Source organism: Phalacrocorax aristotelis, chromosome 7 (assembly GCF_949628215.1).
Source record: "Phalacrocorax aristotelis chromosome 7, bGulAri2.1, whole genome shotgun sequence".
NCBI lineage: Eukaryota > Metazoa > Chordata > Aves > Suliformes > Phalacrocoracidae > Phalacrocorax > Phalacrocorax aristotelis.
Window position 1 is genome coordinate 28461926 of NC_134282.1, and position 27780 is coordinate 28489705.

The 27780-nt window shown below is 43.4% G+C and overlaps 1 protein-coding gene across 1 annotated transcript; it reads right to left on the bottom strand.

Annotated features, from left to right (window-relative positions):
- On the bottom strand, positions 1 to 27705 carry EHHADH (enoyl-CoA hydratase and 3-hydroxyacyl CoA dehydrogenase). Its single transcript, XM_075099495.1, has 7 exons — positions 27562 to 27705; positions 19523 to 19626; positions 18615 to 18787; positions 17083 to 17194; positions 16669 to 16773; positions 10338 to 10679; positions 1 to 2626 (listed from the first exon to the last, which is right to left on the bottom strand). The coding sequence occupies exons 1-7, from the start codon at positions 27633 to 27635 to the stop codon at positions 1356 to 1358; spliced, it is 2181 nt and encodes a 726-aa protein (XP_074955596.1). The 5' UTR covers positions 27636 to 27705; the 3' UTR covers positions 1 to 1355.
- Between the last annotated feature and the right edge of the window lie 75 nt (positions 27706 to 27780).

Genomic DNA, 27780 nt, shown 5'->3' on the forward strand with positions numbered 1-27780 from the left:
TCCACCAACAGGAAACTTATTTAATTCTACCATGAAGAGAAGCAATGGAGGTATGTATGAAGAAAGAACAAGCACATTTTCCTTTTTCTACTTTTTCATATGGTATCATATACTCTGTCATTAGATAATCCAAGCACTTTTCTTAAAATAAAAAGCAAAAGTTCAATGATAATTGTCCTGAGAAGTGAACCAATACCAACCTATTCCCCACATTGGACTGGAAGATACATTCACTAGACATGAGAAATGAGAGACTTTGTCCCAAAGCATCAAGCCTGGAGCAAGTTTGGCTCACTCTCCCTCTGCTCTCTGCTAGAGATCTGCCATCTCCCTACATTCCTGCAGCAAAGTCCCTGTCTACACACCTCTTGAGCTGCGTACTTCTCAGTGTGCCCTCTGCCCATGTGAACACCCAGTAACTGCCAGGCCATGCTTGTCTGGTCAATTAGAGCATGCTGAGCCCCAGGACCTGGTAGCTGTAGGCAAGCAAGATAGGGGGAGTGATGCCAAAACATATCCACACTTAAGAGATGCCAGAAGATGTTTCTGCTTGGACAAAGCCATTGAGGAGAATGATAATGGAGAATGGAGGATGGAGTCTGGATGCAGAAGGCCAGTTGTGAGCCAACACCACAGGGCAGGTTAGTCAGGTCAATGCCTTTGTGGCTTTTCTGTAATTTGTTAGAATCTCCTCTGCAGCTGGGCGGAGGGACGGTACCAGCCCTGCCCCTTGCTCTCTGCCCAGCCCTGCTCTCTCCAGTTCATCTGACTTCACCTCTGAATGGTGCTGTGCCCCTTTTGCCATCTCTCCCCCAGCAGTGTGAAGGAGCAGGCTCTAGCTGGTTTAGCTGGTTGTCTTTGGGAGAGCCAGGAAACCCAGCGCAGGTGGGCTGCACAGGAAAGACCTGAACAAACTGGGAAATAGCATTAGGGCAGGATCTGGTAGATCCAGATAATCTCAGATGAATTGTGACCGTCTCTCTCTTGCCTCCTACCCTGATTCACTTTATGGGCTGTGGATGATGTTCCCTCCCTTCCACAGAGACAGGCTTGAAGAGAGGTAGAGTTGTGAAGACCTGAAGGCAGATCAAAATGAGATGGGCCTTTACACAGCAATGCGAAAAGCAGGTGGGTAAGGCTGGTGGTGGGAAGGGTGGGCAATGGCAGTGGTTACCTGCAGCAAGAGGGAGACTGAGATCAATCATTGGCCAAAGTTATTCTCTGCAAAGACCCAGGAAGGTCAGTGATACTGTTTACAAGCCTGTAGCACTTTTGATTGGAAAAGACAACGCAGTTACAGCACTTCTTTAATGAGATCAGCCTCCATTGCATTTATATAGCAGACATCAACAAAATCACAGCTTGTTCCACTGCCGGCTTACGTAGGACATCCACTCTTTGAGGGGAGGGTTCCCCATAGCTACCAGCTTTTTCAGAAAGGCACTGGGCTGTAGCCCAGGAACATCAGCATGGGCCTCAGAGTATTTCTGCAGATTAGCCAGAATGCGAGGGAGACCAATGGTGGAAGCATAGAACATGGGGCCACCCCTGTGCTTTGGCCACCCGTAGCCATTGATATAAATTACATCCAGGTGTTCTGGGCCAGATGCTATTCCCTCAGCCAGGATGTCAAACCCTTCGTTGATGAGGGAAAACAAACACCGCTCCAGGATTTCCTCCTGGTCTATAAAGCGGGTCTTGATGTGATGGGTGTCTCTGTACTGGGCCAGGAGGTTGTGAAGCCACGGATCCGGCTTAGCTGTCCTGCCCCCAACCTTCTCGTACTGATACCAGCCTTTTCCAGTTTTCTGGCCGAATCTGCCATTCTCACACAGAAGATCTGGCAGTGGGCTGTAGCGATGGCCATGCCGCTGGCGGGCAGGTGTTCCTGGAGGTAGTGAGGCCCCGGTGAGGCCCTGGTCCTTTCGAGACCTCCAGCCCACATCCAGCCCAGCAAGATCAGACATTCGGAAAGGTCCTAACTTAAACCCAAAATCTTCAAGAACCTGATCTACCATTTCTGGTCTGCTTCCTTCCTCTAAAAGGAAAACTGCCTGTTGAATGTATGGAAACATCATTCGGTTCCCAACAAACCCCAAACAATTCCCTACCACCACTCCAACTTTTTGCAGTGCTTTGGCTAGCTGCATAGCAGTGGCAATGGTGGTGGGGGATGTGTGACGGCCATAGATTATTTCTAATAGCCTCATGACATGAGCAGGGGAGAAGAAGTGTGTGCCAATGACCTGTTGTGGGCGGCTCGTGGCAGAAGCTATTTCATCAATGTTCAGGGCTGACGTGTTTGTACACAGAAAGGCCCCTGGCTTGCAGATTCTTGATAGCTTGTAGAATATTTCCTTCTTTAGTGCCATGTTCTCAAACACAGCCTCAATAACTAGGTCTACATCCCGTAGATGTTCAAAGTCCACAGTGAACTGGAGGCATGCAGGGTTATGGAAACCCAGGGTTTGGGCACCCTGTTCCATTTTCATAGCCTCACGTTCCAAAAGGAGCATCACAGATTTTCTTCCCATGTTCAGATACTCCAGATTCTGCTCAAGGGCTACCACAGGTATGTTGGCCTTAACCAGAGAAGTCACAATGCCTCGGCCCATTGTTCCCAGCCCTAGGGATAAAAGTGAGACAGAATCAGAGACTATGAATAGAAAAAATGTTACAATTAATCACTGGATGGTAGCACTTCCCTTGCATCTCCAGGATAAAAAGAGGAAGCCTACGCAAAATGAGTGGTGCACAGATAGAAAAAACAGAATTGAAGACTACAAAAAAGGAAGGCGAATTATCCCTTTCAGTGAGCCTAAATGATTGAAAAGCAGTAGCATAAAGGCAAGTTAATGTCCTCTCAAGCTCACAAAATATCAGTGGGATTCACTCCAGCGTTTGCAGACCATGTGATTCATGTCTTCTCCCTGCAAAGTTTTATACCTATGGAAACAAGCATCACTTTAAGAGTTAGAACATGGAGATCAAAGACAGGAGATAGGAGTTTCAGTATCAACCCTGTTAACAAGTTCTAGCAGGCAGTTTCATTAGCAAGCTTCAACCTGAAGATATCAGTGCCTCTCTGTTCCTGTGAGATGGTCCTCTATGGGCACTCATAGAAGAATAAGCAAACACACTGCACCCAGCAATTTTAACATCAGCAAAGCTCAGACAGTTGCTTTCTTCCTCCTTCTAAGCTTCTTCTTTGCCCCCTTCCTCTTCTCCCTCTGCACCTCACTGTGTAATCTTTGAAGCAAACAAAATGCAGCTGATCTCGGACACTGATCTTCTCTAAACCTCATCTCTAATATCTTGTATATCTCTCGTCACCAGGTCAAACAGGATGGAACTAACAGTATTCTTAATCCAGATTGCAACATCTTCGATTTCCTTTTTAATCACTCTGGAACATCAGTAGCCTTTTGCTTGCTGTCTATACTTTACCCCAGGCATCTCTGCCCACTGGGAACTCTCTAAGTCCTCCAACACAGGCCACTCCCAACTTATGAAGATTCTCGAAGACACAGTCTTCCTTGTCCAACCACACATTTGAAGCGCTTGCTCAGAATTCCAGTAACTGAGCATCCATTCAAGCTGTATTTTTTTTTCTCCAAGATCCATAAATGTGCTACTACCAGCTCATACCGCAGGAATACTAGTGTAGAGGTTGCTGGATCCCTTCCCTCCTCCTGAGCCTTTCCACCAGCTCTGCCCTATGTTACATTAAATGAAGCTGCATGCTTACACTTCCCTGTGATCCACAACCCACACTATTTATTCTGCTCTCCCGTGACAGTGGCTTTTCAGATGAAGTTAATACAAACTATTAAGAGAGGGCCAGCACAATTTTACCAGCTTTAAAAGTGCGAAGCATCTGAATAGGAGGATTATTAATATCCTGAATAAAGCAACAACCAGACAAAGTACAGGTTTGTTACGATTAAAAAAAAATTATTTTTTTTAATCCCAGGTTTACAAATGAAAGTCAGCTAAACAAATAAACAGAAACAAGGGGATTAAAAAATTTGTCTAAAGCAGCTTTGTAAAGAAGAGCTGAAATTATGTCATCAGTTAAACAAGTTCCAGCAATCAAGGTCAAACAAGGTAGTACGTTTTTTCTGTAAGCTACACACCCATGGTTTAGTTCTGTCCATCCTCCGCTTGTCTACACACAAGACATTTAAAACATTCCCTGCTTAGCTACAAGATAGTTCTTACAGACATCACTATCTGGTAGCCTGCATATAAACCATTACACTACCAAGCAATTGCTGAAGTTCCTTTCTAGGAAATTAGATTTGCTACTTCATAATCAAGTATTACTAAAAACTAATTTGAAAATAAAACTAGAATAACATGAATCAGTTCTTAGCATTTCAGCATCCATGGTTTGCTGACTGAAAAACCCAAACACAAAGAGCTCCTCCCACTGTGCTCAGTACTCAGAGGCTTGGATGTGGCAGTAGGGAGAGTAAGAGACAGTTTTTTCCTGTCTTTGGTGAGTTACATGGACTGCTTTCTTCTCAAACAGTGCGGGAGGGTAACTCACCGCCACATGCATACCCACCAAGCCTAGCCCCACCTTTAAGCCTCTTTTTAGACATCAAGAGTTTGCAGTTCCACATCTGGGTTCTTCATGGCTCCCTCTTGAAGTCTCTTCTTCCTTTCCAGGGTGGAGAATTGGGATTTCTCCCTAAAATTTCCAAGCTCTACTAAAAAAATAACGCACACATCCTGGGCCATATTAACTCCTGTTACTCTGAGCTTCAGTCTCATGGCTGAAATCTTAGCAGTTCTCTTGTAATGTGAACACACTGCTTCTTCCTAAATCAAAACCTCTTCCATGAGCGGATGTTCTCCAGTCTTCTTTTCAAGGGATGTTCTGGAGTGCTCTTAGCTCATTACCTGGTTTGCTTTCATCCACATGTAGTATGAGTACTCCCATCTAGGCTTTAGCCATCCCATGATAGACAGGCATACATGCTTGTAGTACTTCACTTTCTAGGCCACGGGAACAGGCTTATAGATAAGACATGAGCTTGCCAAGCTTGTTTCTGACCTAGAAAAGCTGTCTCTCAACTTACTACATAACTCTCAGTGGCCTGTATGAAATGATGTTTAATGAAGCTGGCAGAGAGAGTAATGAAAGCCCCAAGGGTTTTGTTACATTAGAGCTTGCACAGCATGACTCCCCTGGAAATATTTTCTAAAATTGGTCTATAGAACTAAGGAGAGATTTGGCTATCTAGCAGGGAAAGAAACATTTCTGAGGACTCCCCTTTTCAATTTTATAAAGCTGAGTGATCTTGGAGAAGAATATATTAGAGCAGAAAAAAATGGTAGGGAATCATTGGGCCTTACATGTGTAGAAGGCCATAGAAGAAAGGGAAATGTTGCATGCTCAGCTCAGATCACACAGACCAAAACACAGCTAGGAACCATTCCAGAATTTCTACTGTATGTTCCGTTTTCTTCTTCAGGAGTGCCCTCACTTCCCTGGAACCATGAAAAAACCCTATATTCTTATCTTCCATGCAGGGGACAGTTTTCAGAGCTGTGTTACCATCTTTCATGCCCAAGGCACATCTTTCAAAAGAAGACTGAAATCTGCTTCATGAAAAAGAACAGTGCTAGCCATCTTGCTTCTGGTCTTTTGTGGTGAAATGTAGCTTTGACATGCAAATAAAACTACACTTGAGCCCATGTAATTTCAGGCCAAATATGGATATGACAAACCCATTTGCTGGGCAAGTTGAGTGAATAATGACTGTTAATTATTGATCTGTCACATGAGGTATTCAGAATATGAAAAATCATGCAAAATTAATTGAAGGACTTTAAAAACAAATTTCAGAACAAATGAACTCAAAATATGTACAAAGCAACCCATGTACAGTCACACACACTAGAGGAATACAGATCATAATTAATTATAATGCATATTTGGACATTAAAATGATGGGCAATGGAAATAATACTTTATAGATTGTAAAAATATGCAAGGACTGTTCCAGTTTTCCTCTTAAAAACAACAATGAGCAATTGGCGGTGGCAGACTGCTGCAGACTGGAGCGGCTTCTTTCTCTGTTTCAGGGTATTAATTTCAAGCAGAAATAATGTGATACTGAAGACAAGCAGGGAGCTATGGGCAGACTGCAGAAGGGACAGAGAACTCTGCTTTTGTGTGATGAGGAACCAGAGAAAGTGGAAAGACATGGGAGCCAAGAGTCCAGAACAAGCAGAAGCAAATGAAATAGGTGACTTTGCATGGGGCTGAAGACAGTCAAGGACAGCTAGGCCAAGAGCAGGAGGGATCCCACATAGCTGGGTGTTACCCACTTATCAGTCTTTCAGTGAGCAAACTGCAGGCAAAGGCAGCTGATGGGAAGCCAGCACTACATAGGAGTGGCTGCCAGTTCATCAGCAATGCTATCTATCAAGCATGCCCACAAAAATGATAGATCATCCTTGGTGTTGAATCTACAGTAAGATATGGTCAGCAAGCAATGTGCCAGCTCCCTCCAAGTTCCTGCTAATATTGGACATACAGGGGAGCCACAAAGCAAGGGTCCCCTTGCATTCACTGCTTCCATACCCTAAAGGTCCTCTGTGCCTATGGAAAAGGTACTGAAGGAGGAGGAAGTCAGCATGATCTTTGCAGTTGCCTCCCATCATGCAGCGATAAAAGATGGAAGCAGCAGTATAATGCAACATGGTTTTAGTCTGTGAAACAGCACAGCACTGTCTATGGGAAAACTGGGTCTGCATGATTTCTGACCATCTGAAATGGATGCAACAGCTTGCTCACTGCCCTCCTCTCTGCAGTGAAAATAGAGAGACCCTGGATCACGTAGGTAGACCAAAGACTTCCATGGATGAGCAGCACTATTTTAAAAGGTGTTGGTCCCTCAAAAAACATCCCTAAGATTTTGATTCCTGGTGGTGCAAGAATGTACTTAAGATCAAGAATGTGAACACATGAGATACTGTATAGCATGGTGCTGGCTGGAGAATGACTTTTTGTTACAGCAGCCTGAAAGAAAAAATACAATTGTGTTGGCATGTTATATACCTGTCTCTATCAGGCTTGCAACTTCACTGATATCAAAAGGCAAAATAGGAGGAAAACCTTCCAGAGAAAGGAGAAAAAGCACAGTGGGGTGGCAGAAAGAAGCAATGGAAAGCAGTGACACTTAATACGGTGTGGGATTCAGAGTTGAAAGGAGGGGATCAATAACCTCCGAAACAGGAGATGTCATGTACCAAATGAAGTATAACATGAACAACTAGCATAAACAAAGCAAGCTATAATTGTGCACCATGGGGGCTGTATTGATAGAAGCAGCGATTCAGAAGAGGCATTAGGAGTCAAGGCGCTGAGTGCACTGATAAGCTTTAATGATCCTGACCAGCTACACCGCGAGTCTCCACCCACATGCACTGCCCGTAGGCCTCAGAGCCCCATTTAAGCTCAGATCTGGGCCTTCAGTACCTTCCTAAGCTATGCTGAGGAGTTCTGGTGTCTTACTATAGCTGTGCCAGGCTATGGATGGTGTTGAGCTAGACCTCAGCCTGCAGACTGGCACCCCAACTTTACCTTGGACCTGCATCATCACGTGAACTTTGCTTGATCATCTGTACTTGTAGTAGATCCTAGCCATGATCTCTGGCTCTGCCCTACTTGTCTTGCTCAGGTACTGTAAATAATTGATAGAGCAATGGGTTTTGCTGCCATCCAGAGGGAGAAATGGGTTGATAGGGACTTCATGAAGTTCAGCAAGGGAAGTGCAAAGTCCTGCATCTAGGGAGGAATAGTCTTATGCACCAGTCTGTGCTGGGGGCTGACTGGCTGGAAAGCAGCTCTGCAGAAAAGGATCTGGGGGCCCTGGTGGACACCAAGCTGACTATGAGCAGCAATATGACCTTGTGGCAAAGAAGGCTAATGATACACTGGGCTGCATTAGGAGGAGTCTTGCTGGCAGGTTAAGGGAGGCAATCCTCCTCTAATTAACACTGGTGAGACCATACCTGGAGTACTGTGTCCGGTTCTGGGCTCCCCAGTACAAGAGTGATAAGGAGCTATTGGAGTGAGTTCAGTGAAGGGCCACTAAGATGATTAAGGGACTGGAGCATGTCTCATGAGGAAAGGCTGAGAGAGCTGTGACTCCAGCCTAAAGAAGGCTCAGGGGTATCTCACCAATGTATATAAATACCTGAGGGGAAGGTGTAAAGAAGATGGAGCCATACTCTTTTCAGTTGCCCCTGGTGACAGGACCAGAGGCAATGGGCACAAACTGAAACATGGCAGGTTCTATTTGTACATAAGAAAACACTTTTTTTTTTACTGTGGGTGTGACCGAGCACTGGCGTAGGTTGCACAGAGAGGTTGTAGAGTCTTCATCCTTGGAGACATTAAAAACCTGTCTGGACATGCTCCTGGGCATCTGGCTCTACGTGGCCCTGTTTGAGCAGTGGGTTGGACAAGATGACATTCCAGCCTCAAAGATTCTGTGGTTCTGTCCCCCTGGGAGGTGTTAGTGCCATTGGCTCCCTGTCCCTGGGGTGCAGCTGCTCCCTGCCAGTAGATAATTAACAAGATGTGTTGAACATGACTAATACGAAAGTTGGCTGCTACCTTGAGCATACCAAGTAGGAGTAAGGAAGAAACATCTTGGTACCTGGTCTTAGTGTAGTTACTCCTGGTGTATTGTTCCCACTTCAGCTTTATGTACTTTATGAAGCGTTGAAAAATCAGGGGAAGTTCAGAGACATGAAAATGACCAGAGTGGTACAGATTGTGCTCTGCAGCAAAAGTATCAAAGGACTTAGTTTATTTATTCTGCAAAAAGTAGGGGTTAACTTAAGCACTGTCTGTAATCAGCTACAAAAACACTGAAACCTGGGGGGACAGGTGGGGGCAATTTTGGGTCAGAATTTAGAAACTTGTCTGGAGATGAGATGCAAATACTTAATTCAATGGATAGGAGATGTAGCCTAGCCAGTTCAGTTTGGAAGTAAGATGCAGATCATGTTTCTACTAGAAACTTTGAAATAGAGGCTGCATTTGTCCTTAGAATTTGTTCTAGCTCAGTTACAGCACCAAAATAAGCAGATCAGATCCAAACAGCCCTTCTGGCTAAACTGTCATTGTGATTGGGACTTTGCAAATGTACTATTCTGGCATGATTTATCAGTACGTAGTGAATAATGCCCATTCTAGTCACCTAATCATTCCTACATAACTTCAACAGAATCCCTTCCTGCCAAAGCACATGTTGCAGGACTGACCTGCCTGGGATTCATGTGTCCAAATGTCCACTGTCCAATGTGTCCAAGAGTCCACTGTACTCTTCAAGTCACATGATAAACTTGGCAATAATTCATGCCTCTTTACCTGAATGCTGTAACAGCCACAGATCCTCCTCACAAGGTTTGTGGACCAATGTTTAAAAACCATTTTCATTTAAAACATGGCATGGCAGCTAATGAAAAGAAGGGAACTTCCAAAAAAGTATTTCTATGGCCTGAAATGAGCTTTCAGAGAGCTCATACTATAGAGCACAAGAAGCCTGAGAAGTACCCAGGAAAAAGCAGTGTTGATCTGGTGAGCTTTCTCTGAAACAGAATGGATATTTTCCAAGTGCTCCATTACTTGTCTAATCATTTTTTGAGTGCCACTATCAACAGGCAGAGCTGAAAGATACTTTTTAAAAAAACTTAGCAGTGCATCAAAGGTTTTATTTAAATTGCTTTTATAAAAAATTAATGAAGGCGTTATCTTGCTGGGCTACAAAATGGCAGGAGTGGATCCTAGTGAGATGAAATCTTCTTAAATACAGCTGTCAAAACATTTTTTGTGTTAATATATCCCTGAGTGCATCTGTGCATATGCACTTGCAGTACAGAACTAGACCAGGAGGAGGAGAATTTCATGCAAACCTTCTTATAGCATGGAACAAAGCCAGGACTCAACATACCAGTATTTAAAAGGGAACAGACTGCTTATGGTCCACAGATGAAGCTGTCTCTGAAGTGAGAGGAAGTTATTCCTCCAAAGAAAGAGGTGGCATCAGGTAACAATCTAGTGGGATGTGACTTGTCATCTGAATTTCTGAGCTTACCAATGCAGTGACAACTTACCTCCTTGCATGCCACCTGTGGGTGTGGAGTATCTTTACCTGTGATGAGTACCAGTGACTTTGACAAGTGACTGCTAGGGAATCCCACCTCAGCCTTCTGCCATGAGTAAAGCCTGATTATACTCTTCCCATTCCCCTTCTGCTCTGACGTTAGCTGTGCAGTCAGCAACCACAACAGCTTTTTCATTCTCTTACCTATCACAGCTGCTTTGCAGATGGGCTGAGGGGAAGAACTTTTCCATGAAGCTCCACTGGGTGTTGTCCACTTCTGCACCACTCTCTCTGCGAAGAAAGCATACTGCAGTGCCTGGGCCTGACCTGAAGTCAGCAGGATGTTAAACAGCTCTCGCTCCTTTTGGACTCCATCTGCAAAGGGCTTTTCTGTGGCGGCTTTGACTGCCTGGAAGCACAGCTCTGGAGCCAGACACCCGTGGGCCTGTTTCTTCACCTTCACAAGAGCCTCACTGAGAAATGCTTCCATGTTGGGCAGTTTTGGAACTGGCTTCAGGCTGAGCCTGCGGGGTCCCAATGGCTGGCCTGGGGGTAGAAAAATGGAGTTACAGAACAAAGCATCCATGTCTGGAAGACTACAGATTTTCATCCCTTTCTACATAGACTGGGAATGCAGTCTACCTCTTTTCCTCCTAAGCTCACTGCATTCGGGCTTGCATGGCACAGTCATCTGGGTCTAGAACTAAAGTGTCTGACATTTCTCTTTAACTTTCTGTTTGCTCTGACAATTAAAATTTTTCAAGAGTCTTCTCAGACTTCAAAAAAAGCAAGGTTTCAATTTTAAAGAAGTAATATTCTCCTTCCTTTTCTCAGCTACACAGAGTGCCTTGACTTCTCCAGTTTTTTTACTGCACAGTCCCAGCTGCCACATTCATATGGCTCTTTCTATAGGCTTCAGTACTAAAGTTTTCCTCAAGTAGTGCCCAATCGACTTTGCTAGCCAAATGCGTTCCAGCCAGGGTCCTGACCCAGGTATTTATAAGATGGACTGGGAAATGTACCCTGACTTCAATTCTTCTCTTGGTAGCAGGAGTCCTCCTATTCACTTTGGGACTAGTCAAGAGGACAGCTCACACAGCATGAGTTGGGGAGCAAATTAATATTAAGGGAGAGTTCATGCTTCTGTATCAGCAAGGGGTGAATCAAGCAGCCACACAAATACATAAGGCTCATTACAGACAGAGGTTGCTATGGTGATACCTAGAAAGGATTTTAATTGAGAGAAGTTAGTTACATTTCAGATGCCAAAATCCTCTCCATCCTCTTTGGAAGTACAAACCTTGGTGCCTGCTAGGAGGTATCTGATCTGCCTCTACTCAGGCTGTTCTTATGCTCTTAATGGCATCTTGCCTCAGTAAAGACCATGTAGGAACAAGATCAGAAATTCAGGATGTATACCCTTAATATTCCAACATTTTCACAAAGACCCTTTTGTCATCATAGCCAATCCAGATTGTTAACTTACTGTGTAGCAATGTTACTGCACTAACTGCTGCAGTGCTGCTCCCAGAAGCACCCAGGACTACTACCAAAGCATGATGGTGGGTGGGCCCCCTTTAATGAGAGCGTTATGCTGAGAAGCTCTCTGACATAGTCACATTGCCCTAGCTTCTCTTGTATGAGTTCTGCCACAGGAGCATGCTTCCTTTATAGGTGGCATATTGCATCCAGCTCTTCTTTTTGTTCCTGTTGTCTGAGTTAGTAAAGTGCCAGCACATCAGCAGAAGACTCAGGAGCAGGAAATCATACACAGGATGCTGAAGAGCAGGAATAATGGCAGCACTGCAATCATCGTTGTCCAAAGGCCACATCCTGACTCTAGCTCTTCCTCCAAGACTGAGCAATGTTTAAGAGAAACAGAAGTATGAGTTTCCAGGATGAGTTAAGATACTGGTTTCCTGAAGTAACGGTCTTCAGAGCTCAGGCTTTTAAATTAAGTCTTTTAGAGAACACAAGGATGAGTATTCACTGTGTAAGTAGCTTCCCTTGTAATCAGAATTCATAAAAATAACGTTTTCCCATTGATGTGAATACAGTTTGTATCTGCTAGTATTGCAGGATTTAGTCAGGATAATGTTCCTTTATTTTGGAATCCTTTGTTTCTCCCCTGTATGTATGTTTTTAACCCAGAAATGCTCTTTAACCACAGTCCTTTATTTAGGACTTAAATGTGTCCTTTCATCACAAGAGGAAACCTCAGATTTGTCCCAGAAAGCAGATCTGATGGCTGGAAGGCCACTTAAGACTTGGCAGATGAAGGGACTTCACATGACATCTCTATTGTGGAAAGGACTGCTGAAAAAGTAATACTACCAGGAGCTTTTAAGCCTGGTCTTCAGATAGCAAATAGTACTTGTAAGTGCAAAAACTGATGGGGGACATGAGACAGTTCCTCAGAGTAACAAGAAAAGTAACTCTCCAGGATCCTGTAATAAACCTCTTATTTAGCTGTAAGCTAAATAGGTTTTGCTAAGTATTTCTACAGCATCTCGATGCAGTGTCTTTGCTTCTGCAATGCTAATAAGACTCAAGGGCATGTTTATGAACAGAAGAAAATTATCTGAATCCAAATCTGGGAACAAGACATCAGTGTGGGACACCCATAGCTTGATTTCTGAAATCAAAGCAGCAGGAACACAATGAACAGTATCAGATATAAGTGCTGCAGGGAAAAGTGTCATCCATGCACAGGAGCTAGCACAGATATCTGCTTTGTTTCACTAGGGTTTTTAGTCCAGGTGGCACAAAGGACAGATCAAGTCTATAAAATTACTATCAGCTAAAGCAACATGTAAGCATGCAGTATCAAAGATTGTGCTATTTAAAGAAAAAAAATTTAATCAGCCCAGAGTTGTAAACGCTCAGGATATTACAGGACTCCACATGTAAGAGGTAGGGCTAGCCTAACAGTCTTCCTGGTGCAGTGAACTGCTAGTGAATTTCTGAGAAACAAAGCTGAAACTGGACCCCTGCTCCTCAGGCTTTCAGTGGTCTCAGGAATGCCAAAGACAAGTCCAGTTTGTGTCAGACCTTTCACAAACTCTGGTTGCGTCACAGGGGCACTTTGCTAGACCTTCTGTTTAAAGAAGGTGGCAGCCAGAATCATGAGCCCTGGAGAGAGATTAAAATATCTTTATACTGTACATCTTCCCAGCAATGATGCATTAAAGGCCCTTGTAACTGTAACTGAAAACCTTTCTCCAACAGTCTCCATTTAAAGCATGCAGTTACCTAACAGCAGTATCTGTTACTCCTTTGGGCTTTATGAGACTTAGAAAAAACATGTACTTCCTCCACAGTTACTCCTAGTGGCTTACAGTCAGAAACTCATAATCATCTTTCCACGCAGAGCTGAATACCTGTGGGGCCTAAGCTAGTCTAAATTGAACTGATTTTCCTTGGCTTTTTGGTGCAAGCCATTGATATTTTTGTGCTCTGAGAAGATGAATAAAGGTCAATTGGCAGATGTGGTCAGAAAGCAAGATATGATTACATGTGAAGGGAAACCTTCAAAGAAGTCTGCTGTGCAGAGGATCAGAGCCATTTTCTCCTCCAGCTGAAGAAGACTACAGTAGGCCAGAAAGAGGTGGGCAGTATAAGCCACAAACTACTGTCTGCCACAAGCAATTACAGCAATTTTTCAATTTTGTGTTGCCATCAGGTGGACAAATTATGTAATGCAGCTTTGAATTACTGCAGTGATTATCAAGCACATTTAATGAAAGAACATTCTCCCTGTCTCCTAGGGCTTAGCTCCTTCTGACTGTTTCAGAACTCCTTTTGAGGGTGTTCTTCATTAGGAATAAACCATAAAAATGTATGGATGAAGATGCTTTCCCAACATACCTACCAAAAAGGTAGCTCTGTCAACGGCATATCGAAAAAATAATCAAGGACCTTTGCTTCAGTAGGGCCAGTCATTTGAGACTGGTCTCTTGCCACGAGATACTGCAGCTCCAGCTTTAGAAGAAAATTATTTCTGAATTGATTCTTTGAGACTTATCTTGCAGTACAGCCTTCCCAGGAATAGAAATTCTATCAGTGACAAAACTAGTTATTTAGCCAAACTGCTCTGTAAGAAACTAGCAGTTGTTAGCAGCTTTTTTTTTTTTTTTAAAAAAAAAAACTCATCAGAAACAAAATGCTGCATGCCATACAAAGACAGTGGACTTCTGTGATGGCATTTTTTTTGTGCAACCCTGTCTCTGGTTTTATTAACATTATCTGAAAAATGTTCACTTAAAATAGAACTCAATGTGAACAAAACCCAGACCAGCTATGCAAGACTGCCATCTCTTCTGCAGCCCTGAGTTACCGCTTGATGTAGCGAAATAAAAGTGCTGGTTTGCTGGTTATAATAAAAGTGCTGGTTATATTAACTTTAGGCAAAGGCCAGAGCCAGGAATGACTCAAAAGGAACATATGGACTCTGATTCCACCATTCTTTCAAATTATCAAGTAACCTGAGGCTAAATGGTACATCAAAACTTTTCACGGTCTTCTGCGTGGTCTAATGAGAAGTTTTACAAGTAGGAGAGAAATAAGGATGAGGTGACTTGCCAGTATTTTCACTGTTACAGCACATACTGTAAATACCAGTAAAGCTGTTGGAAAGAGACTGAAGGCATTTTTAAAGTCCTCTTTGAGCTGATATATAGTGTGATGTGGAACTACTTCAATGACATTACTCATTTTAACTGGGGTAACTCAAACCAGCAATAAACAGATGGAATATCTACCACTAATCACAAGTAAGACTGGGACAGGTTACCTGCTGAACATCCAGCTAGGATCCTTGTATGATTACACAATTCTCAAAAAAAGTTTCCTTGGTAGTGACAATTTCCAATGATGGTGAGCCTACAGAGAGGAATTTGCCAGTAGTGGTAGCGGACATAAGTTCCAGAAAGCCAGTTACACCAAGAGAAGTGTACTCAATGATTCAGTCCTGAGGTTCTCCCCTAGGGTCAAGATGACTTTCACAACTATCAACCACTGCACAATGTCTGTCACAGAACAAATAAGCGTACAAATATCTAAATTGCACCCCATTTCACATAGCGTTTGTTGAAATCCAGAATGCTTGCTGGTTTGCCAGTTCTAGCAATGTATCTATTACTTGTTGTATGGTACACTTCTGCTGACACCAATATTGGTATAGATCTTATGCAGCGCATCATTCAGAAGCCCAGAAGGTACATCAAAGGGAACACTGTTTGTTGGGTTAATTTGCCTAGAACAGTAGTAATATTTCACTGCTCTCCCAACAGACACAGTTCTCATTCAAAACAAAATCAGTGAACCAAAGTATCTTTGTTTTTCTTAGAAGCAATAGTAAAGTACATCACCTATCTCTTTCTAAATAATTCTATTTAAATAATCTGATTACATATAAGGAAAGAGAAAAAAGGACTGCTTAAGTCATCAATTCTGCACTAAAAATGAAGCCCAAAAATACTGTAGGATGTATACAGTGAGAAGGAAGGGCATCTCTTACAGAAAAACCTAACCAAAGAATACCAGAATACCCTTTTGTAACTATCTGGTAAATCTCAAGCTGTAGGGAAGAATACAAGACACTGATCTTCTTTAAGAATAGCCCATTCATTGAACTATCTTAGAAATCTGGTACACTGTCACCTAGGACAAAGCTTAGGCTGCTTCAACTTCTAGCATAGGAGAAATGCTCCTACAGAGAAGAAAGGGCCTTGTTTGTAGTGAAGAGAACCGCAGGAGCAAAAGCAGCACCCAGCTTGGAAAAGCATTGCCTTTAAAGGCCATGAGGTCAAAGCAGAAAGGGTTTTTGTTTTTTTGCTTCCTTGCATGCATCTCATTGTGACAGAGCTCTAGATGAAATCCTGATGGAAGTCAACGGTCTGTTTCCAGAGGTATGAGTGGAAAAATATCCTGTTTTCTCTCCAGGTGATGCTCCTCATGCTGCACAAGGAACGTTCCTCTTCCTGTGTTAACTCCAGTGGTTTTGATTTTGCTATTTCTAAGGTGGGGAAAAAAAGTATCTCCACATCCCTCCCACCTCGACAGGCTGTTTTCTTACATAGCAGCTAAAGAATCATTAAGTTGGGCTGAGGATGTGCCAGCCCTTCCCCTAGAAGGAGAAAGTTATTTTTGATCAGCCATTATTGATGGTGCAACCAGAATACATGCAATACCAGCTGTGATCCAAAACTATATAGGGAAGGAGCTTGCATTCCCCATATCAGTGGATTGCAGCAGCCCAGAGGAGCACGTGAGTTTGGATATATAATTAAGAAGCAGGAGGACTTGATATGTATCTGTTCTCTGAAGCCTCACTTGAATTTCTGCAGCTGTCCAGCATCTGAATTTTTCACTTCAGACAACAGAAAAAAAATTTTGCAATTAATGATATCTTACATGGATGCCAAAACTCAATGAATAGAGTGCATAAATTGGAATGAACTGGTGGGCTTTGTTCTGTCTCCAGCCCTGAAACATCACCAATTATTTCTTGGCACTGCTACAATTCTTTCCTCACCAATCACTTTGTTTGCCAAGCGAATTGCTGCCTCAGCTGTGTTTTCTTCCACAACTTCATCAACCAAGCCCAGCTTCAGTGCTTCAAATGCTGGAATGTGTCTTCCTGTAATAAAAAGAAAAATAAGGTGACTACAGTGGGGCATGATGGGCAATTTTATTCTTTTCCATCTGATGAACTGACTTGTGTGTAGCTGGCTTCAAATATGAGACACGCTCATTATCAGGTACATAACATGCATTACTAACTATGTGCCTCAGAAGCACATATGTCCCTTTCTTAGCCCATCATTAGTAGAAGCAAGCTGAATTTCAACCCAAGCAGATGCATAGGTAAAAGAAATTAATATTTCTTAGGTGAAGCTGGTGGTATGACTCAATACCATAATCTTATGTACACAGCAAGGCCCTTTACCTGTAGTGATTAGATCCAGAGCAGCTGGTACCCCAATCAGTCTGGGTAGTCGCTGAGTGCCTTCAGCACCTGGAAGTAACCCAATGGTGACCTCTGGTAAACCCATCCGTGCCTAAAATGAAGTAAAATTCAACAACAAATCTGACTAGAAAGAGTGATATTACAAACTGAGCAGAATAGAGGAAAGACAAGCAGACCTGAGTCACAAGTTGCTCCTCTAGGGAGCCTCAAAACTTCTACTTAGAAACTTCGTTCTTGCTTTTTGTCACCTAAGACACTTAAGATAAAAGCCCACTCAACCATTTCAAGAACTTGTGTACAAATGCACGGGAAAAACATCACCTTTCAGTCAATGTATGTGTGCTAGAGCAGCACTGGAGGAAAGCTGTGGGGCCAACATCATCCCCCAGGTTGACACGTGTAAACTAATTCTTTCAAGCAGTTGTTACCAAATGCTGGAGGACACTCTGTGACTTAACTGTTACCTCCATACTCTAATTCTTGGAAGTTTAGTACAGGAAAATTGGTACTGAACTCTTCCCTAATCTTCCTTCAAAGATGTTTAATTCTGAAGGCTCTTGGTGCACTTGACATTCAGTCGGGTTATGGCAGAGATGCCAGGGGTAGCAGGAAAGGGAAGGGTCTTGTCTTATCTAAAAATCTATCTAGATTCTATTGTCTTGTTTAAAAAAATGCACAATTCCAATTAAGCTCTTAAGAGATTTGGAGTCACTTTAAGACCACTATTTACAGCACCCACCTTAGGTGGCATATAGGGTGATGTAGAATACCTCTATATGCTGTTACAGCAACACACAATGTCATGAAGAAATAGTGATTCACACTGCAAAAGTGAGGGGATGGCCCTATCACTTAAGAGCCTCTATAAGGAGACCAGGTACTGTCAAAAGGTAGTTCAGCATTCCTGAATCTTGAAAGGAGGGGGTTCAAAAGAAAACCATGGATCATTCCTTAAAAGGCTCTTAAAGCTATCAGAGTATTCCCTGATGAATCAGAGCTCATGGGGAATCAAACTGTAAATGTTCCATGCTAGCTGAGTTTCAACTGCATATTGAAACTAGGCCACTAGCAGAAAGAAATGCAAAATTCACGGGGTGGGGGGGGCGGGAAGAGAAAGTCACACTGCATGAGCCAGTACGATACAGCCATCTACATCAGAATATAGATAATGACTACTGAGATCTAGGGCAAATTAACACTTGGTTATTGAAGTTTCTATGCAGCCACCTTATCTCACTAGTTATAAATCAGTTTTATATTTAGGAATTACTTGAAATTAGTTATTTAATAAGACTTATAAAAGCATGTCAAGGGGGGTGTTGTAGGTGAAGAATGTCTGAGCACCCAGACTTGTACCATGTAGCCATAAAGCTTCCCTCCTCTGAGCAGAAATCCCAGGAAAGGCTTGCTGTTCTACCACTCTCCAGGAGCAGCCTCCCATGCTGTCCTTGGCCATGTGTACATGGCTGCTGATGCCTTCACCAGCCTTTCTAGTTCTCAGCATGTGTTACCTTCACATGTGCAATCCGATAGTGACAGCCAAGTGCCACCTCCAGGCCTCCTCCCAAGGCAATGCCTTCAATGGCAGCCACCACAGGCTTCTCACTCCTTTCTATGAGAGAGACAATGGGGCCTAAGGCAATACCCTGTCTCTTCGGAGCAGAAAATCCTCGAATGTCAGCACCTGAGTTAGCACAAAGAAATGAAGAGGAATTAGTGGGGAAGGCGGCGATTGTAATGATCCTTCCCTCTGTGCCATTGAACACGGCTGCCCACAGACGATCAAGTCCTTGCAGAGAATGGTGCTGGCAGGAGAGCAGTTAACAGGAATCAACCCCTTTTGGGACCACCTTCAAGAGACCCTGGCTCCTAAAGACTATTCAGAGAGCTCAGGAAAAGCCAGTACAAAAATACATAACTGTAGCAATCATGCAGTTACTACGGAAAATTGCAGACACGCTTGGTTAAACAAAAAACCCCCACTTGAGTCTGGAATAGTTAAATGCGAGTTACTACTCACAAGCAATGTAGAGCTCCACAGAAATTCCCTAGCTTCCTATGTTTCTACAACTAGAGAAGATATGTTATTCACCACTGCCCCACCCTAGGTATGTTCCATACACTGCACCAGCTGATGGTCCAGAGATTTTATACTGATGCCTCCTTACTCTCCGTGGATTGCTTTGCATATCAGGGAGATGAGAAGCTGTCCCCCACTTCAGCATGAACATACCAACTTCTGGCCCAGACAGTCCAACTTGTCTTGTGGCACAGAAGAACAGAAAAAGCCTCACGTCTTGTGGCCATTTCTGGCCAAACGAAGACTTTTATCAGCAGTGTCACGAGGCAGAGAATCTTCAGATATGGTGGGTGGAGAGTGTTTCCTTTTTCTTGGGCTGTTTGATGAGAAATGTCTTACCTGCACTGAATTTCCCATTTTCACCACAAATCATAATAGCTTTCACTGAAGGATCTGCATCTGCTCTCTTCAGTCCATCCTCTAATGCCTGGAGAGTTGTCAAGCTGAAATAAATTAGATTCAGTGAGAAACAATCAACTACATTACCTTTCCAAGAGGTCTGTGTTGCAAATACCAAGTGTCCCAGTGAAATTGAGCAGTACATCTGAGCATATCTGTCCTCTAGCCTGTCTTCTGCCACAGCCTCTCTGGTGAATCCTTTCATTAGTCCCCCTCTCACTTCAACGGCAAGTGCCAAAATCCAACAAGCTTATGACTGCTGACCTGTCATTCACTTGCTGGAGAGTCTTGTGGCTATGACATTGCTGTTTCCAAAGGAAGCAGCATAGGGAAATAGTCTTTTTTAAATGTCTGTATGAATTAAACATTCAGGTTTTTAGGAAAACAGTTTAGCATAATTTAAAAGTATTTAATGCGAAACCACTGAAAATCTAAGAACTTTTCAAAAAGGGAAATGAGCTCCGGGGATAAAAAGCTATCTTTCAACCACCTGACACAGAGCTGGTGTTCTGCTGACAATTATAATGCTTTCGCCTTTTGAAGATCTGTATATAGGCCCAGACTTAACCTTGTGTGGGATCCTGTCAAAGTGAATTTGGGCCTAAAAACCTAAGCAGAATTTCCTTTTTTTGTCTTACCTGAACATATTTCCACAGACACAAGCAGTAGATGTGGCCAGCAAAGAATTAACAAGGAACTTCAGAATGGAACAGTAAAAGTATAAAGACTATTTTTACAAATCAGGTTTTTAAAAAAATCTGGCCTGACTGTATGCTCACTTGGCATTTGAAGCTTAGAAGTTAATTATATATATGTGTGTGTGCATACGTGTGTGTGTATGGATGGACATGCAGAGTATAGTCTGCTTTATAAGACAGTGACAATAAAGAAGATGGTAGGTAAAATCAGAGGCATTAACACCTAACTCTTTATTAATAGAGTGTTAACACAAATTGTATGTATATATAATCTAGATACTAAAATATATTAATATACACACACTTGTGAGTGTGTAAGTGTATATATATTTTTTGAGAGAGACTTTTCTGCATGCATGTGTGAATACATACTGCGTATATAGATATGCCTCTGATGCAGAAAATCTGAGCCACAAGTGGTTGGAGGCTGGAGAAATACTCAACGAAGTATCATACATGCTCGCCCAGTCCTTTCTAAATATACCTTCTGTTTCTAGACTTTCTTAAAACTGTAAGCTCAGTTTCACATGTAAGCTTGGTGGCTGATGAAAAGAGAGCAGAGCTCTGTTGATGCCCAGTGGAGAGGAAGAGCGTGAATTAAAAGGAACTGATAGAAAGGCCTGATGCACACTCAGTTTGTGCGTACATTTCAATATATTTGAGGGCATTTCACTTAAAAAGGAAGCTTGTCATAAAGTAGAGGAAAAATGTATCACTGTACTCATGTAATGCTTCTAGGTGTGTCCAGTGTGGGTGATCCCATTATTTACATACGGCAGCACCCTGCAGCCTTTGCAGTGGAAATCCATAGACTGAAAAGGAAAACCTGGGGAGCCCAATAAGTTTCCATAAGCCAGCTGTGTGAAGTCCTGCTAGCCAACCTCTGCATATTCCTCCTTCAAAATAAGCAATTAAGAGAAGCTATTAGCAAAGTCTATTAATCAGGGCTGTTGGCTGAGCAGAGAGTCGGGGGGCTGCCTAGGGGAGTCTCCAGCTGCTGCCTGGATAAGGCCATGCTACACAGAAGGATCAGCAGGATCCCTGAGACCTGACAACCAAAGACTGAGAGAAGCGTTATTTTTGGAGAGAGAACAGCCAGTTTTGTACCAATTGCCTCACCCAGACATCAAAGACAACTCTGAAGTCTGACATTAGTAATGCTTCTGAAAGCTGAAACTTAAAATAAGAATAATTTGGCCATGACAAATTAAAACTATTAGGTGACACTGCAAAGGTCATTCCAGTCTGTATAGTTCCATATAGCAGAATATGAAAGCCTTTCCAATTTTAATAAGTTGTTTCATATTCTATGGGGAAAAATATGTATAAAAATTTGGGGTTTTATCTCATTCCCTTTGGAATATCAAGTGCTGCTGCTCTTTGAGGAGGACCCACAGGCTGCACCCAATGCTCGCTGGTTTTAGAGGTCTGTTTTTGCATCAGTGGAGAGCCAGGCCAACGAAATACCAAATTAATCTAGCGGCTGCAAGATTAAAGGGAAAACTGTTATGAAATGTCATTACACTTAACGAACCATGGTGCAAAGAGGGGGAAAAATATGTACCAGGATTCTGAACAAACATTAAGTTACTGATTGGAAAATATTGTGTAGAAAAATGGCACAATTCTCTCAAGAACAGACAAGAAGCAACCAAAGCATTTCTGTGTCTGTTGTAGGCATGTGATCAGCAGATGCAAAATGCCCATATAAAAGGTTTGTCTGCATTAAATGGAAAGCTTCAGGATTTTATGTAGGAAATTAGTTACAAGCCCTTAGCACTTACAACAACATACTCCTACCAGAAGAAAAAATTGGTCATCAAGGCTGCCACAAAATAGCAGTTCAATACCTACATGACCTGTATTAAGCCAACAGAAATATTTTTGCCAGAGAATAACTTGACCCTGTACTTGCATAAATATTTATTCTCCATCCATACAACTTTTTCCCAGTGGGGTTTTTTTGTGGGACAAAAAGGAAGAAGCATTAGACTTTATGCAGTTTCTTGTTCTCCTAAGATGGAGCAATATGTTTGCCTCAGGATGTTACAGTCCAACGCACAGGCTGCATTGCTTTGTACCTCACATATTATAACTGGTACTAAAATATGCGATTTTTGATGAAAGCATTGCAGTAAAATGTATGACAGTAAAACTACAAAAATACTCAAGAGTATCACAACTTCAAACAGCTAGAGCATTAAAGAAACAAAAAGCCACCATAATTTGCATATTTCATTATCGTGACAATGTCATTTGTTTAATAGTAACGATGGAAAAAATCATTCTCTGCGTTCCAGTCAATGCTTAAACCCATGCTATGTAGTCAGGTCTACCATGTATACTATTCTGACTGCAAGAAAAGTGATTTTGCCAAGATGATTCAGCGTTATGGGTTTCAGAAACACACTGCAGGTGCTGTTAAAGAACATGTGCACACCAGGGTAACAGGATATTCTTGTGGGTGACCACACCAGGTTATTTTTACTTTGCATAAAACTCATTGCAGTGATGATGTGCTGGATTTGTAACAAGGTTTTATTATTTACCTTAGTAATTTCAGATTTTAGCTAGGGTTTGTGAATGTGAACTTCTTTCATTAAAAATAAAAGAAAAAGTCATGTAAGGGAATCCTGAAAATTTACTTAGTCACCTTTAAAGAAGAAAGACTTGAATCCAACAGTAGCAAAAGCAGTTTATGGAAAAGATGTAGGCCTGGTCCTTTCCCCTTGCACTTTCCCCAACATCCACAGTCATTGCATAAGGGATCTTGCTATCTGTGTCTACAGATATTGTTTTTAGCACCCCTTATACACCTGCTCTCCATGAATTTGCCTAATCCCTTTCTGATTCTGCGGATCCATCTGCCTCCACAGGCTCCTGTGGTGGCAAGCTCTGTATTATCTGTTTTAAAACAATCTCTCAGTAGTTTAATCAAGTGTCCCTAGTTCAACTGTTGCAGGATTTGGTAAAGGGTTATGACTTTAATTTATTTACTTTCTTTATGATATTGTAAACCATGACCTTATTCTCCCCCAGCGTTTTCCTCTCCAAACTGATGACACCCTGCTTTTGTAGTCCGCTTTCTTAACACAGTGTACCATCCCTTGGATCATTCTGGCTGTTCCTTTCTGGATCATCCCTATATCCTTCTGCAAATGCAAAACCCAGAACTACGCACAACAATTAAGATGTTTCATACTGCAGAAAAGGGATGCCCTCTGCTCTGTTCTCAACACATATCCTGATGGTACCAAATATTTTGTGGGCTTTTTGGGCTGCCCCAGCACATTGAGATGAATGTGACAGATAAATACAGAACTATAAATGGTAAAGATCCCTTCCCTTAGCTGTAACTGCCAGTTCTGAGCTCACCATCCTGTAAGCTTGTTCTGGGTTACATTTTTTTAATTAAAGAACTTTTTGCTACTTTTTTTCAGCATGCTTTGATCCACTTTTTATGTTTTTCTAGTCTTAATCTCCAGTTTATGTCCCTCCTGTCATGTTTTACGGGCTTTCTTGTTCTCCTCATTTGAGTAAGCTTTCCACTTCTTAAAAAGGTCAAACTTTTCTCTTACTCTTAGCTTTCTCATCAAGCCATGCAGGGCTTGTACCAGATCACTTGCTGGCTGAACGGTTTACATGGGCTTCTAATAAACGTAAAAACCCCAAACCCAAACAACAGCAATCCAGCCTCCACCCTTGTTGCAGGCTTCTTTTCCTTTGGACAGCTTCTTTGACTGGTTTTGTTTGAACTAACTGCTGGATATTTACATAATTCCCTTCTTGAAATTGAGTATTTGTGTGCTGGATTTACCTGGTCTGCTCTCTCTTGCCTCAGTGTCAGATCCAGCTGCATAGTAGTTGCTGTCACACAGCAGCTAATACAGCTTGAAGAGTCATGCACATAAATTAACACCAAACCCAGAATGGCACCCTTTCTGTGGGGTTTTAGAATAGTTATTGCAGACGCGTATTGCATCCCTGAATTTTCTCTCTGCATCTCACCCTGATGAGGTGCTGATCCAGTTCAACAGAGGTAATCACTCTCTCCCATCATTGCTACCTATCTGAAATTGCAGCTTCTCTGATCTCCTTCATATTTTCTGATCATTATGCTGTTTGGGGATCAGAAGGACAATCCCAGCAGCCAGGGAGAGCCTTTTCCAATCATGACTGTTATGCTGTTATACTTTATATAATCCCACACATACACTCCCCTACTCCCTGGAGCTTTTCTGCACTTGTCAGCTCAAATGTTGAAATACCCTTCCACAACCTTATTAATTTTCAGGGCCAGCAGCCTGCCTATGCTAATAAGGTGTGGCTAGTCCTTTCTCTTGCAAGTCTTGCCTGTCTGTTCCCCCAAACTTCCCAGTTTTTTGCATATCTAAATCCCTTCTCTCTATGCCATGGTCTCATAAATGCAGATCTCTAAATACTAAACTTCTGCAAACCAGGGGAAAAAAAAGCAAACAAATAAAATTTGGCACATGCCACCTCTGCTGGTGGAAAGAATGATTAGCTTGAAGGGGAGTCTGTGTGTTGGAGCCAAATTTGCTACCAGGCTCACAAGTTAGCATATGTTCCTCGGGAAAGTGTTGCCCAGGAGGTACTTGCAGTGCAGCACACGGTGTCAGACAGGAGAAAGCAAATTCCTACCCACCAGTGGCTTCTGAAGTGCCAATGGCCAAGGCGATGGCCTGGAAGCTGGGATAATGACACCAAGTACCACATACAATGGGGAGAGAGGGGCGAGGTGGGAGCAGAGCAGGTAAAAACCCACCAGCCTTTTAAAAAAGCATCTGGGCCTGCTGTGAAATTAAATTTTCAGGATTGCAGGAGATGGCTCCTGCCTGTAACTTTCACTGTCTGCTATCACCTACGTAGTCAAACATTTCCAACAGCAATCACAAACCTGCTCCCCTATGGTCCAGTACATAAAATACGCAGAAGCAGAAGGAACAGACAAGGATCAGAGTGCACTCTACCTTTCCTAGCTATAGACAGGTGTCAGGCAAAAACTACCCAATGGCAAGTATGAGTTAATTATTGATCCCTACCAAAACAGGTATTAGCCTGATATGTGATCAAAGACCGTAGGTGTCTCAATCTGATGTTTTATGGCAGCTTAACTGATTTAAATCCATGCTGCGCAAGTTTCCATCCTTCCCCATGTACTCCTACTCTGTCCCTTGTGCCAGCAGTGCTCCCCTTGCAATTGCACAAGGAGCTGATGCAGAGAGCTAGGCTGGCTGAAACACCAACCCAAAACAACCAGCTGGTGTTTAGCTACATTTGCACCTCGAGCTGGCTCGCTGCCAGCCAAAGGAGCACCAATGCTGACAGAGCAGAGGCTGAGGAACCACAGCCGGGATCACACCAGTCCCCTCTTAGGTTGTGCTATGGTGCTACAGAGCCGTTGTGAGGAAGCAAGCCTATGTGGGTGAAGTAACTACTTGAGTCTCATAGGGGCCTTCGTGCTGTGGGGCTGTCATCAGATAAAAGAGTGTGGGCAGCACAATACAGGTGCGAGGGCAGTGAAGATTCAGCACTCAATAGAAGCCACCTTTTTTAACAGATTTGAAGTGTTCTGCCAAGGTCTTCCTGCTCCCTTCTGGGGCTGGGGGACCGGACTACAACCACACCATCAGTTACTCTTGGCCAACAGTGTCAGAACTGCACCCTGAGAGGGCACTGAGGGATGAAGAGTAAAGGGTAGCAGAGGCAGGGGTCTGTCCTGAAGAGGAAGAGCATGCAGTTGCTGTTCAAAGGAAACTCTGGGTTTTTATCATGGACTTCTCAAAAGAGACAGAGTTAAGGTTCCTTATGCGTGTATCTTTAGCTCTGCAATTTTGTATTTTCCATAGTCAGGATGGAAAGTTTACTGTGGGTGCACCCTGGAAATTTTCTTAGGCTCGTCTTGGACAGAGGGGGTACAAGGTATACCTTGAACCTTGCAGTTCTGGCAGTCCAACATGACAAGTTCATCTAATCTCACCAGGTCACTCCAAGTTTGTTTTCTCATTTCACCTGGGTACATGAAAATTATCTTACTCCACTTTTAAACGTGTTGCAACAAAAGAGCAAGCACTGGCAGTTACTGCAGAGCAATGTAGCTTGCTACAGAAGAGCAGCAGGTTGTTTCCCATTCATGCTCTTACTTGCCTCTTTCAGCTTTTTAATTAACTTTCTGGTTTAGAAGTTGAGCATAACTGCAGTGGATTTTCTTTGCTTGTGAGTATAGACCAAACAGACACTACAGTCACTGTTTCAGAACAGTTCTTGAACTATATCTGCTTAAACAAAGCCTATGTGGTACTCAGATATAAATGAACTAAAATACACACCCTATAACAAATTATGTAAAACCAGAAAGCATGTATGTCCTTTCCAAAACACATGAAAAACTAAAATTTCAGGGGCTCCTACAGCTTGGTGTTTGACTTTTGTTCTTCACTGGCTCCTTTGAGATTGCCTGGGGCCTTTCTTGACCAAGATCAATATTTAGAGGTCAATTCCTTACTCTTTTTTAAAAGGCAAATGAACTGCCTTAGCTTCTAACAATCCTGGCTGTGGTTTAATCCCTGTGCCAGCTCCTCTTGTTGAACCACGTCTGCTATTTACAAAGCCCTTTGCCCTAACCCCTGTGCTCACTTGGGGCAGGCAACTAAACCAGCAGCAAATCCATGAGGAAAAGCTGGTTTTCACCTACAAGCTTTGAAGGAACTCCAGGGTGAAACAGCTGAACTGCTAAAGCTGCTGTGCAATTTCTTCCTGGAAGCATCATCTTGATGCTGAAGGACTGGAAAGTGACGAGAAATATGTTAAGTTTTTAAACAGCTTCCAGGGAAGATGACAGAAAGTAGAGACTGATGAGCCTGACACCTCTCCTGTGAAAAAAACCCAACCCAACCCACTAGAAATTACAATAAAGAGCATAACTCATGGAAAAAATCAGCATGTTTTTTTGCAAAGGCTGGTGAAGGTACCCGAGCGGCGTTTGGAGAGGTCCCTTGGCAGAGGATTTTTTCGGGCAGCCTGCCCCGGGACCAGGAGGGGCCTCACAGCGGCAACGGAGGGGGGGAAATGAGGTGAAAAGGTGGGAAATCAGAGAATCCCCCAACCCGCTCGCCAAGGGGCGGAGACGGCGGCCTCGGCAGCCCCAGAAGCCCCGGCCCGGCGCTTCCACTGAGGAGTGAGGAGGCGGCCGCCACAGGAAATGGCGGGCGGCCGCCCGGGAACCCGGCGGCCAGGGGAACCTGCAGCGCCCGCCGTTACCTCAGCGCATTGACCGGCGGGTTGCGGAGCCGGATGACGGCCACGGCGGCCGCGCCTCTCGCGTACTGCGCCATGCCGAGAGCCCGCCGCCGTCCCCGCCGCCCGGACCGTCCCCCGTCCCGCCCGGAGCCCGCCCGTCCCCGCCGGGGCGGGACGCCCACACGGCGGCTGCTGCCGCCGGCCCTGCGGCCCGGGCTGCCCCCGCCTGCCGGGACGCGG

Bases quoted from the DNA above. Each gene is read 5' to 3' on its own strand.
- EHHADH (XM_075099495.1), bottom strand. From the start codon at position 27,635: ATGGCGCAGTACGCGAGAGGCGCGGCCGCCGTGGCCGTCATCCGGCTC. The intron at 18,788-19,522 runs GTAAGACATTTC...GTGCTAACTCAG, and splicing joins AAATGGGAAATTCAGTGCAG to GTGCTGACATTCGAGGATTT. The intron at 2,627-10,337 runs GTAAGAGAATGA...TTTTATCCCTAG, and splicing joins CTGCAAAGCAGCTGTGATAG to GGCTGGGAACAATGGGCCGA.